This window comes from Dermacentor silvarum, chromosome 10 (genome assembly GCF_013339745.2).
Source record: "Dermacentor silvarum isolate Dsil-2018 chromosome 10, BIME_Dsil_1.4, whole genome shotgun sequence".
Taxonomy (NCBI): Eukaryota; Metazoa; Arthropoda; class Arachnida; order Ixodida; family Ixodidae; genus Dermacentor; species Dermacentor silvarum.
The window spans coordinates 63,515,811-63,530,856 of NC_051163.1; the positions used below are offsets into that span (position 1 = coordinate 63,515,811).

The following is a 15,046-nucleotide window of genomic DNA, read 5'->3' on the forward strand; positions in this document are numbered from 1 at the left end:
ATACCCATTGACGTCGTTGACAAAAGGAGACTCAGATCCAACACTCATGTTTATATTGTGGAGATGATGCTGTCAGCCATGGTGTGCGAAACGTTATGCATTATAAACTCACGCTCAACAATAGATTACTAATAGTTTCAAGCCTGCACGAACGTCGGTGCTACAATTTGAGACCAAGAAGCTGAGACATTTTCCCCTAATCTAGCATTTCGCGCACCCCTTCCATCAACCTATTGCACTTGGTTTGGAACTCCACACAGCCCTCAACTAATTTTTGCTATTGTCCCTGTTGCCAATACAGATTGAAGTCGCCTTCGCGATGCATGCGCAAGCATTCTGGCCCTATTCACAGTCAGATGTCTACAACGACCCATCATCAGTCTTCCCTCAACCAGCGTATAGAAAACTGCAACTCTGGCTAATACTAAACCCAGAGAAAGTTCCATAAATGAAAGTATAGGGCAAGGAAGCAAGATATACGCAGATATTTCTGCGGGGTGCCACAAAAAAATGCGGGATTTGAACACAACACAACGTTTGCCTCGCTTCACGGCAATGCGATCCTTACTGCCGTGAAGCCAGATCACAGTCAGCGGAGAGCGTGGTACGATGCCGCGAGTCATCCGCCATGTGGCCAGTCATACCGACAACTGTGAATAAGCTTAAAGCCACCGGGTTCCAACAGGTTCTATCACCTTATAGACTGTGTAAGGGCCGCACCCCAAACTTGGCAGCCCCAAAATTTGGAGAAAAAAATTCCCAATGGTGAGGCAATTGCGTTCGATGTCCCCATGCCCCGCGGGCGCATCGACGAATGTTAGCGCGCTGCGTACTTCTGAATGATGCTACTAGATGGTGATAGCACAAAGCCTGGGGTGTGCACAAGACGCCGGCTAGTGACTGGAACCATTTTGACCAAAATGTTCGGTCTCGTGTAAGGGCCGCAACTCGTCAAAATTGTGAAAAAAAGTACAGCCCCTACACAAGTCTATACGGTATCTTCCAGAAGCCTCGTGTGCAGCATCGGACGCACCGTGTAGTACGATGTTGCTGGTACGATGCGGCGTGCGATATGTGCTAGTGATGTAGTGCTGCTGGTGGAATATTAGCGAAATCACAGAGGACTCCTTGGTAAAATTTTGAAGCCTGTACTTAACAACTCTGCAATGAAAATGTGCTGTGTGGCCAGTCACCGCGCCAGCTGGCAAAGAGCTTTCTCAAAGTTTCCGACAGTCTTCATGTAAGGCTATACAAACTGAATCGACCTCCGTGAAGACTCCAGCCTCAGCTAAAGATTTTCCTTGTAAAGCCTTGTGGACCTTTAGGAATCAGATTTCAGCTAATGTAATGTTCATATTCATATCTCATTACAAGTTTTACTAGGTCAGCGTTTTAGAGCTGAGCGAATATTAACTTTTTCGAATACGAATCGAATACGAATAGTAGGTGTCACATCGAATATTGAATAGTGAGACGCAGACTCACATGTTTACAGTAAAAATATTTATTGCGATATAATTAGGTAAAATGCTTGCGCTGACTAGTTGAAAAAGACAGCTAACTTTATCAGTACAAATCATTTTTAAACCAGATTAGTAATTTGTCATTAAGATATTATACGAATAACTGCTCAACCACTTTTTGAGCATGGTTTGCAAGCAAGCTCTCCAAGAATGAATAACTGTTCTATGACTATCTTTCCAAAAGCACAGAATAAATGGCTGCTGAAAAATAAATCAGAATTTTAGAAAAATAAAAACAAAAACAAAAGTTGTTGAAGCAATCATGTACTGTAGGCACATGGAAAATATCCATTGCAAGAGAAAAGTGACTGGTTGTAGCCTAAAAAATATAAAAGTGCTGCATGACTAGACTGCCATGAAACAATAAATGACATAATTCAAGCAATAATCGCAGGTTTTCATTAAGCTTCAGCAGCAAAACCAATAACAGGGCTTGCATTACCTATTTTGCTTCTGCATTGCTTCGAAAATGTTTGCCGTTGTTTCAATTCTGATAACTTGCGATAATTTGCTTAGCAGACAGAACCGTAACCTTGCTTTACCAGTCGGTTGTTGTGAAATATTTGGTGATTTTTCAATATTTGAAAATGCCTGCATAGTTCCTCTTTGAATACGAATAATTAGTGCGAAATACTCAACTAGTATTGAAAACTTTGAATACTCTCCCACTCCAACTTTTTTTTTTCGAGGCGGCATAATTGGTGCAGTATGGAGACGCCGGTTATACGTATTCATTATACGGCAAGTTATACGGTAACAAATAATGAGTTATTTGATTACAGGTAAACTTGTCCAGCATAAAACATGGAAACGGTAGGTCACAAGACCCGTGGAACATAGGTAAACTTACATCAATCTATGTAACAAGCCTTCACCCTGGTGTCATCAACAACTACAAGTTTCCGGCTCCGTAGCTTTTTTCGAAACAGTGAGCACAGCTATACTCACGCGGCCCCACCGTTTCTTCTTCCACCGGTAGTGGCAGGTACGCAGGTTGCAGGTTCGAACCTGGGTCTCCGGTCTCTTGCCATGGCACTCGAGGTTGCTCACCTCGACGCCGCGGCGCATACAGCGGGCCACCCGCTTCTGTGTCCCATTGCCGCACGGCGCAGAACACTGCGAGCAGGTTTCACAGGTGAAGCGGCGTTACACGGAAGCCCGAGCAATGACGAAAAGACATGGAAGCGAAAAACGAAATGTCCTGAATGTATAACAAACAATATATCGGGACCATATGAAGGAGACCTTCTCGCAAGTTCACTAGCATACTCTCGTTCAGTGAAGTACCAAGTTTCCCAGTGAAGTGTCCTTATCTACACATTTTCCAGCTATCGTTATGTTAAATGAATGCAAGCACCTTCGAGACGACGAGGCCGTTCATCTCGTGGTTTCTGCATTAGTTAATTTGCAAACAAGTAGGCTATGCGGAACCACGTAAGTCTGAACATTCCAATAAACACATAGCATGCGTGTGTCGTCTTATCGGTTGTCGTAACGGTATCACACTTACGAGCATCTCTTTCCTCCTTTTCGATAAATTATAATGAACGTGTCGTTTAGTTATGTTAACGGCACTAACGTGGCTCGTACGTCACATAAAAGATATGGCGATCACTACTGTGCCAATGCTACTGACTACTGCTACTAGTACCTGCATGATGCCACGCCCTACTGCCTCGTTAGAGTACGGCAGCACCTACGATCTTTACTCGCCTAACGATTATCGCGAACTCCTCGACGCCATAATGCGTTTGAAGACACTATAGCATTTAAGACGATGAGCAGCACGAGAACCAGGTGAGAGCAGGAGCCTCACCTTGCAGTAGGCTCCATGCTGTCACCTTGTTCTCGTATTGCTCCTCGTCTTGAATTCCCATCTCCCGCGTTCCCCGTATAGCATTTAAGGCGATACTATAACGACGAGCCTGCCACCACAATGAGAGCCTCAACCGCCCTTAACTTGCACTAAGGTTAACACAGGGCAAGTCACATTCACTTATGTCTGCGAGAATCGCAACCAACCTGCGACCATGGGGACAGCTGCCACCGGGGACACTCCCGCATCGTGCAGTCTTTGATGTGTTCGGGAGGGTCACCCTCGCAGTTGGCGTAGGGTGCCGCCTGGAGGGAGCTGTCGACACACTCCACGCTTCGCTTCATGACGCCGTTGCCACACGTCACCGAACACTGCACCGGAGGTGAGGTGAGAGGAACTTAGTTGGGCAGTGATTCTTAGCCACGATGGAATAGTGGCAGTGCGGGTATGTTCAGCGCACGTTACTGTCTCGAGTGTGTCATTATTTAGGACATCCCCCTCGTCTCAAACGGTCTTGTCAATCCAGTCAAGCCACAGTTGTCTGTTCATTCAGGCATTTCTTAAGCAGCCGAAATATTCAAGAAATAAAATTAAAGCCACAGTCTGACCATAACAGACGCTATCCAAATACCATCATCATCATTATGACCTGTTATGTTCCCTGCAGGACGAAGGCCTTTTTCAGTGACAATTTCCATTATCTCATAACAGCACACAATCTTCCTCCATCCTCGGCTGCACTTTTTCTCTTGAGCATCCATTCTGCGACCTTAATAGACGTAGTTATCTGCTCTATGCATCATGCGACCTGCCAAACTGCAACTCCCCGTCGTCTTGACGCGCGTCAAAAGAAAGCTGAATGTCACCGGGGTAATTTTCTTTTACATTCAAACACTTTGTGTGTTAAAGCTCGCACTTCTTTTGCAGTAAAGAGCTTACTGTGGACACTCACAACGTACAAGAAAACCTAAACAAGTGTGCACATTTTTTGCATATGCATCATCTGCGAGCATGCATACGAAATGCGTACACTACTAGGGCTGCAGAGCAGATCTTTGAAGAAGCGTAAAGCCGTGCGTAGCAACAGCAGATTTGTCGATTACGTAGAATGCGCAGCGAAAATGCATTTTCTGTAGACTGGCACCCAAACTGCACAAACAGTTAATTTTCTGGAGAATCACTTTTTTTTTGTTTTTTGTTTTGTTAATTTCACTTTGAGGTTGTAAAGGGAACTATATATCTTTTCCGCACAAGTGCCGGATGCCGCAACCAGTGCCGCACCGACGGGGGGGGATTCGGGGGTTGTAACCCCCCCCGAGGCCGACTTAACCCCCCTTTTGTTTAACCCCTTTTCTTTCCTTACGCATTTGAGTACTGCAACTAAGACGTAAGACGCGCAATCGTTTTCACACTCGCAAAAAGCGCATTTTTTGACAATTCCCAGTGAAGAAATCGAAATTAGTGCTGTTTAGATGGTATTGGCAAACTGTCAACCCCCCCTGGCAGAGATCCTGGGTGCGCTACTGGCCCCAACAGTAACTGATGTGTATTGCAGGCTTGTGTTTTAAAGGCATCTTACTGGCTTTTTGAAAGCAGATGTTTTAGTCTACGACTAACTATCCCCATGACAAAGGAATATTTGTGCTGAAATATAGAGTTCAAAATATGATAATATTATGAAATAATTTATATGGATTTCTTTACCTCAGAGCACTCTTCACATCTGCTCCATAGGTAGAATATGTTTCTAATTTTCTCCCTAGTTGAATTAGGCCAAGCACCAGACGACTAAAGAGTTGGGCGATTCCATGTACATTTCGAGGAATTGCTAAGATATATGAATTTTTCATGTCTCATAAGTGTGCTGACCAGAAGCAAGCTCCGCGTTTATGTGTGCAAGCTTCACATAGCAAGTCCAAAGTTCATGGCCTGACGCAACGTGCATAAAACAGGAAGTCAGTGAAGGCTATAAGCGACTACCAGGCGATATACAAATGTCGTTACCTCACCTCTCCAGTGGTCATGTGATGAAGCGAGCTGGTTGCCAGCGTGATGAGCTCGTACAGTTACGGAAGTCATATACAAGTGTTCAAAACATTGCCACTGGCTTGACAATAAAGGATCATGAATACACTTATAAAATGACTAGAAAATAGCAACTATTTCTAGAAATCAAATAATTGCACGGTGGTCCATTCAGGAAAGAAAACGAAACCTATTAAATGTGCATCTGCCCTGATCACTTACATTCCCTCCAGCACTCTTTATATACTGCAGCACTACAGTGCAGTTACTGCAACAGTTACTGTATTGAATTTGTTCATCTAACAGCTGTGATGTGTAAATAGAATAATTGTACTTTGATAAGCGTATGTGTTATTGCACAATGACACAGCAACACAGAACTGCATGCTTAACAGAGAAATCTAATAACTGACAGCAAATAGGGTCGAAATGTTTGACGACAATAAAAAAACATGTCGCAGTTTCGCCCGAAAGGCAAGACATTGATTGCGATAGCGAATTATTAGACACCTATACAAAGCAATGTTAGTAATTTTACCAGCTATATAAACAGCTGTAACCATTCACTTACTAACTAAACAAACAAGCACAGGTGTCAGTGCGCACAGGCAAAACATGAACACATTTGACTCGATGACCACGGACACTCGCTGCCAGAATGCTGGCGTGGTGAAGAGCGACATCAGCGGCAAGCGAAATCCCCTTTGTGCTGCCTCTGACTTCAACGCGAACTAGGCGTAAGAGAACACAGTACACAGGAAGCCACAGCTCACTCGGGTGGCCGAACATTCAAACCCAACGCAGATTACTTCAAAGATAAGACGCGCGCGGCCGCGCTCAGCCGCAGCTGCAGAAGAAAAGATGAGGGGCGCGAACCCGCCCCCTACCCGGCCCCGGCCTTCCTGGTGGGAGCACATCTCCCCACCCCTCCCCCTTGCGTGTGCGATAAGATGCCATCATCCTTCATCAAGCCACCATCCTTCTCGGCTCACACTTGCATCCTTTCCCTCGCATGTAAAGCATACGGTGCCCGGCTGTGATGTTATTGCACTTTGATCTAATGCGGAACCTCGGGGCAACGCTGGCTGACGCCGATGACGGCTACGGCTGAATTTAGCCTGGAGTAGCCATATAATTGCTATCACAATAAAAACAAAAAAGGTAACCTTGAAAAATCAGCGTGAAGTTTATTTTCAGATTAATTTCTAAAACCGGTATATGGTGGGGCTCAATCTGAAGAGGTACTATAAACCTCTCAGCTAAAACATGCCTTCACAGTGAAGCGACTAAGCTAACAAGAAACCAGACAATATGTTATGAGGCAGACATGAACACACACCAACAAAGGACAAAATGAAGTGTCATACACTGGTTTGAACATTACAAAGCATGCGTTATTACGTTAGACAAAACACAAGCTTGTTACCAAAGCTTAAAGATGTTTCGTGAAGTTATGAGACTGCCAAGTAAGACCAAGCGTGCATGCTCAGCCTGCACTTCAAAGAAGCACCGGTACCAAGCTACGACAAAATTACACTAACCTAACAGACACACCCAACACTACACAAGCACTACCATAATGATGTGCACATTCGGAAGATCTTAGACACTGAAGAAATTGTGCACGACATGTCAGTGCTTTTCTGACGAGATCTAAATCAAATGTGAACTTAATCTTACTGGCGCCTCCTTAGCTATATGGGCAAGCTTGAGTGCTAAAGTTTTCATAGAGTCGAAATCATGTTAGTATGTGATAACATGATGCGAAATTCCACATTATCTGTGTAACATGTATAACTGCTTGAGCTTCATGTGCTAGACTTAATGTCATTTTATTGACCATAGGTCCCACAGATAAGCAATAAAACGCACTTTAGTAACAACTATCCACTTGTGGAAATTTTATGGAATGTTCGGGTGCTCCCAGACTCCCAGGTTTTCCAATCCGTTTGTTTCATTAAAGAAAATCTGTTCCCTGTATCTGACTGTTACCTTCTGTTACCTTACTGTTAGCTTCTGTGCTGCCAATATTAAAAAATTACTGAACCAATTAATCTAGAGCAGGCAGGTTCACCAGGAATCCTACTGAAAGCCTTCATGAATGCATACTTGAAAGCTATTACAAACGTAACCAAAACAATATGCCCAACTGACACAACACGCCATGAAACACATAAGAAGAAAGGAAGCATGTTACAGTGTACATTTCATGCATTCATGCATTGTTAAGATTCTGTGACTACTACGTGTGGCAGAACAAGAACACAGTGACCTCCTGCTAAGAGCTCGTGTACAACTAATAAGTTCTTGCGTAGTCACTTTACCCACTGCTTTTTGTCCAACTAGTTCATGTGAACTCACTCTGTATTAGCTTTAGCATGCCACTCATGGCTGCCGCATACAGTTACTACCGTCCAATTTACATGCCAGCTCTGAGCCTGGCAGCTGTTGGCATGCTCCGGGTGCTTGCATGGCGGGGACTAGTTCGCACACTGAAAGTATGGCAGGTGACTGGGATGACAGAAATACCAGTACGGTGTAACGCCAGGCTAGAACACTCATTAACAGCATGTGTCGGTGCTGATCTCACTGCGACCTCTTCGCTATCAATAAAATTGTCTACACGCAGCAGCTACGCCTAACATGTGAGGCCAAATGAGCCCACGCATCAAAGACAACACCTCAGCGATCATTAAACGGGAAAATTGTCATCCAGCCGACCGTTGCACGAAGCTATATAGGAAGCTACAAAGGAAGCCCGTGCGAGTTTCTCAGAAAGAACGCTTCACAGTTGAGGGAAAATTCGTCCTGGTCCGGAATTCGAACCCGAGACCAATGCCTTTCCAGGGCGGTTGCTCTACCATCTGAGCTAACCAGGAGGCTAGCCGATCGCCGTGCGAGGGCGAATTAATTAATCGACAACTCGAAGCACATGGACACAGAATATGGCAAATCAGTTCTACGGAATCGTGCAAAACTGATTTGTGTATGAATGTTCACAGGCCTAGTGAAACCTGTGTCTATCATGTGTATCAGCAGTCACAGGCTCAGTGAAACCCGGGTTGTGGCTACCGAGAAATCGTGCCAGAGTCCTTGCGCGAAGTCACTGAGCGCGAGACAGTCTGCGCCACAGGCGGCGGAACCACGCGAGAGAGAGGGGCAGTCGTACCGAGGACCAGGGTCCGGGCCGCCACCGGTGGCTCGCCGTGGGCCCGGCGCATGAGTGCAGGTTGCAGGCACGCTTGATGTCCGGCTTGGGCTGCGGGCAGTGGGCGTCCACGAAGCCGATGACGCCCTGGCACATGACGCGGCGCGTTTGCTGGCCACCGCCGCACTCTTGGTCGCACTGCGAGGGCACGAGTAGGAAACGGCGATTGGCTGATTGATTTGATTGATTCATTGATGTGATGTATTGATGATTCATTGATTTGATTGATTAAAGACTGTTTGATGATTGCTTGATGAAAGATTGATTTGATTCATTGATTTGATTGAGGATATATATGTATATATATATATATATAGATTGATTGACTTATTGATTGATTGATTGGAAGTTTATTGGCGCAAACAGTGAAGCAGCTTCTGACTAGTCCTTTCAGTCCAAAGGGCAGACTGCATCGCCTGGGCTGCTGAGCACGAGGTCGCGGGATTGAATCCTGGCCACAGCGGCCGCATTTCGGTGGGGGCGAAATGCGAAAACACCCGTGCACTTAGATTTAGGTACACGTTAAAGAACCCCAGGTGATCCAAATTTCTGGAGTCCCCCACTACGGTGTGCCTCATAATCAGATCGTGGTTTTGGCACGTAAAACCCCATAATTTTAAGACTGCACCGCCATTTTCCAGCCTAATGATTCAGCTATTGTGCATTCATCTGCCGCATCTAATAATGAATTAACTGCCAACAAGCTTACTTTGCAAATCTCAATGCAGTCTTCCTTAAGAGGAAGCTTTAGATCGGGGCCAACTCTGATGCTTCTTACTCAAACACATGTAAAACGCAGAGATTATTTTGTAAACTAAGCCCTCGACCGACTTCAATAAAACGTGTTTCACCTGATAGAGAAAGTTAAATTCTGGTGTTTATAGGAAGCATAATGTTGCTTTAAGGCCTAGACTTTTCTTAACAAAATTACCAAAAATAAGAAAGTAAGAAAAATGTAAACACGAAGTTTACAAATCAGTAACTGTGCATCAAGTACTGATATTGCAGTTCTATAAACTGCGCCCGTTAGAGCATCTAAAGCGGGAAAATCTTTTGCAAAAATTTACAGCTTAGATTATTTCATTAAAATGTTTACAAGGGTTTCCAAAAGTACTACTGACATATTAGTGGCACATTTCATAGCGGCGTATAATACGTGATATCGTTTTTCATTAGTGAGTTGCAGAGTGGTGAACTTGATTGTTTTGTTTTTGAAATTTTATCTATTTCAAAAAATTTTATAACAATATCGATGGCCTAGATTTAAAAAAATCTGCTTCCCACAGTCCCCAGATTTTTTCTTGGCGTTTTAAACAAAACAAACATCATCAAATTAGGTTATGTAATTGCTGAGAAAAACGATTTTTCCGTTACCATGTATTTAGATAGAAGCCCCCGAGTTAAAACTTCCTCTTTAAGAAATATAGTGGGTTTAATGTCGACCTCCCAAAAAACACAGGGGCTGCGAAAGAGCCGCGTAATGGGGGGGCATCGGATCAATTTCCACCACCTGGAGATCTTTAGCGTGCCACCAAAGCACGGTACATTAACGTTATTGCATTCCGGCCCAATCTGAACGCGGCTGCCGGGGCTGGAAACAACGCAACCACGTTCTCAGCTGCAGTACGCCATTTCGACTGAGCCACCACCCATGGATATTTATTATTTTCAGTACCCTCAGGGTATAAATACATTACAGAGGGGAGGGGCATACAAAGTAAAAGTGAACACAAAAACAATAACATAAAGATAGCATAAAGATAGAAGCATCGCACAGCTTCCTCTTACATCTCAGTAAGACTTGAAAGTCGGCACAAGACTTAGCACGGTCGCAGGGACCGCAGTCGCGAAATTCAAGTACGCAGGAACTAAAGTACAGGCGTGCACAGACAACCATCACTCACCGGCGTCCACTCACTGATGGACCAGGTGGGGCACTCCTCGGTGTTGCAGTGCTGCGTCTCGGGCGGCCGCAGCAGCTCGTTGCAGGCGTTGCTCTTGCTCTCCAAGTTGTCCACGCAGACCTACCTGGCGACGCTGGGTGCCGCCGCCGCAGCTCCGGGAGCACTGTGCCGGCATGACGTCAGCGACAAGTTGAGAGGATAGTGGAGGAACGTTCTACTGTAAGTCAATTCTCAGCGCGACTTTTTCTGTGACCACACGAATCCCTTAGCACGAGGCGCACGTGCAAGCATCACGTGGGACACAGACCCGGCATTCGGAAAATAAAGCGTGCTACCGGAAAACGGGTATTACGTCCTCATAGCCTTTCCCTGAAACTCACGTTATCATGGTGAAAGTGACTCGCACCTACGTCGTTGGCACCCAGAAGGCCCAGAAACTATCATGGCTTGCATTCATTCATTCATTCATTCATTCATTCATTCATTCATTCATTCATTCATTCATTCATTCAGAACTACACTTAATATTTTTGGTGGCAATGGTGCTGCTTTTAGACACGTGCAAATAGTAAAAATGCTGCTACCCAATAAAGTAAACACTCGAAGCGTGCTTCTCCGCACACTGGGTCGTATAGCGGTGAAGCACGCTTTAGAGGCATTTCTTACGGCCAGCTTACGCACTCGCGCAGGGAGACGCTATCGAGACGCGTCGCCGGTGCCGCCGTATATAAACACGCACCGTGCCCCACTGCCCGAACCTCCAGCGGTAGGGACCTTCGACGTGGTTGCCCGACGGGTGGTTGATGGTGTCCGCGAGCGGCAGGCCGCCACCCAGGCAGGGTCCCACGCACGGCTGCTCCTGCTTGGGCCGCACCGCCTCGTCGCACTGGCTGTCGGGGAGCACCTCGCGCAGGTTGTCGCGCACGAAGCACTGCACGCGCCGGCTGGACACGCCCGGGCCGCACTTGGACGAGCACTGCACCGAGAGGGGAAAGAGTGGTGGCCGGGTTAGAATAACTGATCGACGAGGCCGAGTGGAGAAGATGGCCGCGACTAGGCGGCTCATCGCTCAAGCAGTTCTTACGCGCAAGCGTAGATGCCCCGTCTGCGAAATCGGTGAGATTATGATTTTCGCCGCGAGGGAAGCGAGCGCCGGAGGAGGAAGGCGCCTGGAGGAGGAGAGGACAATTGCCGCGTTCGCGCCCTTTCCGTTTGTGCTTGGACGCCGAGGTGCTCGCTGTGCAAGTTCGCGGCGTCCATACGCTGGCGCGTAACCAGCGTTCACAAAGTGAAACGTCACAAACATTTGTTGTTTTATTGCTTAAAAGAACGAAAGGAAGAGGTTCAACAAGGTGGGCGATAATTAAGCACGTTGGTGCTACGTTATCGATGGTGAACCATCAATAACGAAGAGACCATCAAGGCCATCGAAGAGACCATCAAGGCCATCGAAGGGACCATCGACGGTATCGATGGTCTTTCGTGTTTCCGCGCTTGTTTAGCATCGAGAAAGATAGAGGATAGGCCGCGCGCTTTGTAACTGTCTCACCTGTCGAGGGATACATGAACTATAGATCGGACAAGAAAAGGTAAAGGAGGAGGAAAGGAAAGAGAAAGGGACGGCAGTAAAGCATACGCACAAAGGTTACATAGCAGTAACCAAGAAATTGACATCTAAAGAACACTTAAGTGAAGGCACCTAAGCCTAACTTCACAGGCCACCCTCTTATTAAGTGGGGCAAAAGTGGTGTGATGAGTAGTGAAATTAGGCACGAAATGTCATAGATATTTAATGGACTTCAACATAGTGTATCCTTCCGATCCATGTGCTCCAATTCCTTCAGTCAGCAGCGTACGGCCGCCCAGGTCCCTTATCGCACTCGAGCGCACATCTCCTGTGAGTCGAGTCAGCAGTCTCGAAAGCTTGCGGCTTGATGTTCCGAACAGCTTGCGACACCAGAGACAAACATGGCGAACCGCGCAGTCATCGGGTCAAGCGATTGAACGGGACAGATGTGCTATCAGTAGCGATGCCTTGAGAAACGTTTCAATAGTGAAAAGCATCACTAGGTGATAAGCGAAGTATATCCACTAGTGATTCGATTCAAATCGGACCTGCTCGGACGTTGTGACTGGAACCTAACTTCCCTACAGATGATGGACAAACCCGTTCTACGCTCGAGTGCTCACCGCTGACCAGTCGCCGTGCTGCCACTTGCCGCACGTGCCGGCGTCGCAGGCCTCCGCGCCGCTGGGCCGGATCGCGTAGACGCACTCCTCGTCCGGCAGCACGGCACCCGTCACCTCGTTGATACAACTCACCTGGCGCTTGCGCACGCCGCTGCCGCATGTCGCCGAACACTGCGCGCCGCAAACGACATGATTCACGGGAGGCCCACAGGGATACACCGAAAGCGCACTGGTGTTTAAAGGTGAAAGAGCAGCTTCTAAGCACGTGGGTTAGACAGCGCATACTACAGACTCATTGTGAAAGAAGGCAAGGTGTGCAGACACGGACACTAGAGAAAGGAACCAGACAACGCAAACGCCGACTATCAACTGAAGGGTACTCTTCTCTATGATGTCCGTGTCTTACCATCTTTCACGATGAATCCCTACCAACTAGCTCAACTTTCTGTAGTTCTAAAATACAGATTCATCTCAATAACTCAACGCTTCATCAAACATAACCGTAGCTTTAACTATCATTCGTAAGTTGCTTAAGAACTTCACAAGCAACCTACTCAGCTTCTAGAGCATTAAGAGCAGCAACCAAGGAGGGAACTGGAGACACACACAGTTTTAGGAGCAGCTTGATAAATGCCTGTGCCCTTTCCATTTCTTATATTTCCGTTGCTTTTCTTGCTTTCAACGTCAAAAAATATTTCTGCGGTTTTACATACCAAAACCACAATCTGATTATGAAGCACGACGTGGTCAGTGTCTCCGGATTAATTTCGACTACCTGTGGTACTTTAAGGTGCACCAAATGTATGGTACAACGGCATTGGCTTTTTTTTTTTGCAATTCGCCGAGGCTGGGAGTTGATCCCGCGACCTCGTGCTTCTCAGCGGAAGGCCAAAGTCACTAAGCAACCTCGGCGGCTGCTTTCGACGAACAACCGCTACAGAAAGGGTTGTCAACAGAATGCATAGGATTTTAGTTCTGTTACAGAATACAGCACAACGCGGCCGCCTGCGTTTTAGAATTATAATTCCCTTTTACATGGAGAGTGCGATCGCGGTGCTAGAAAGTGAAATACAACAGGGAATGATCTCTTGACAGAAATGAAAAAAGAATTCCCAGGTGGTCCTTAGCTATCGCCGAAGAGACGCGAAGGCGAAAGCCTTGTAAAGCCCACTGTAATTCGCCTTAATTCTCCCTAATCCACCCTAATCTTCCTTAATACACCTTAATTCAACTTAATCCACCCTAATACCCATTAATCCACCCTAATGCACCTTAATCCACCCTAATTCATCTTCATCCACCTTAACGCACACTAATCCACCTTAATCCACCTTACCACAATCGCTAATCAATCACTTTGCTAATCATTCATCATCTCTTTTACACGGCTGGTCATGCTTTAGTTCACTTCTGGCCTTCCTTGGGTCACGTGACGTTCTGTACCTCACAACGCGACCTTGAAGCGTAGAAATGCAAGCCTTGCACCTTAAAAAAACGCTGGACGCCGCCTCGGGCACCGCCGTACCTGCGACCAGGGCGCCGACTTCCAGGCGGCGAAGTTAGACCGCGGACCGGTGGACGGGTGCTCGGAAGCGGCGGAGGTGACACCGCCGGGCCTGTCCGCAGCGGTCGGCGAGGAGTTCCACGGCAGCGGACAGGAGACCCGGTTGCACTCGGACGCCTCGTGAGGTCGCGGAGATCCGTGACAGTGGACCTCGTCGACGATCGCGCCACTCGCCGACCGGCACGTCACGTTGCGGTACGTCACGCCCCCGCCGCAAGTCACGGAGCACTTTGGAGTGGAAGAAGGTGCGCGACGGGAGGAGAAAGGCTCAGGAAAGAAACACAGCGTTGTGCACTATGTTTCCCAGCCTAGCCCCTTTTCACATATGCATCATCTCACCACAGCAAGCACGTCGTTACTTCGTCCGAGTAAGGCCTGCTTTGATCGTCGAAACAAGCGGTATTTGTGTAATGCGGTATTCACGTTTGGAACTGAAATTGCGGTTCAGTTGCGCTCAGACAAGTTTGAGATTTTTTTTCATCGTCTTTTTGTTTCTCCTAAAATTTTCTACCCTTTCCAATTTTCTCAGTACGAAGTAGCCAACCAGACTTTTGCACGGGTTGACGTCACTGTTTTATCACCTGCAAGAAAATACGGTATGCCACCTAATCCATATATCCAAAATTTTCACATGATTTATTTGTTAATGTGCGTGTGAATGTGTATGCGAGTCGCGCATGTAAGTAAGTGTATGCAATTTGCACATGCAAAATATAAGTGGTCATATTTCATTAAACAGGTGGTTTTTGTGCCATAGAAGAGCTTTCAAAGGAGATTCCTGTCTCTCGCTTTCTGTTCTGTCATTACGACTGTCGT

The 15,046-nt window shown here is 46.6% G+C and overlaps 1 protein-coding gene across 1 annotated transcript in view; it reads right to left on the minus strand.

Annotated features, from left to right (window-relative positions):
• Positions 1–15,046, minus strand: part of LOC119431596 (A disintegrin and metalloproteinase with thrombospondin motifs 9-like) — a 372,677-nt gene that overhangs the window by 25,952 nt on the left and 331,679 nt on the right. Inside the window, exons 23-29 of the mRNA XM_049657933.1 lie at positions 14,192–14,458; positions 12,667–12,837; positions 11,216–11,452; positions 10,499–10,639; positions 8,534–8,710; positions 3,546–3,710; positions 2,472–2,639 (exon numbers count right to left, since the gene is read on the minus strand). Of these exons, the coding sequence (XP_049513890.1) occupies positions 2,472–2,639; positions 3,546–3,710; positions 8,534–8,710; positions 10,499–10,639; positions 11,216–11,452; positions 12,667–12,837; positions 14,192–14,458 (1,326 nt within the window). The remainder of the gene's footprint in view (positions 1–2,471; positions 2,640–3,545; positions 3,711–8,533; positions 8,711–10,498; positions 10,640–11,215; positions 11,453–12,666; positions 12,838–14,191; positions 14,459–15,046) is intronic.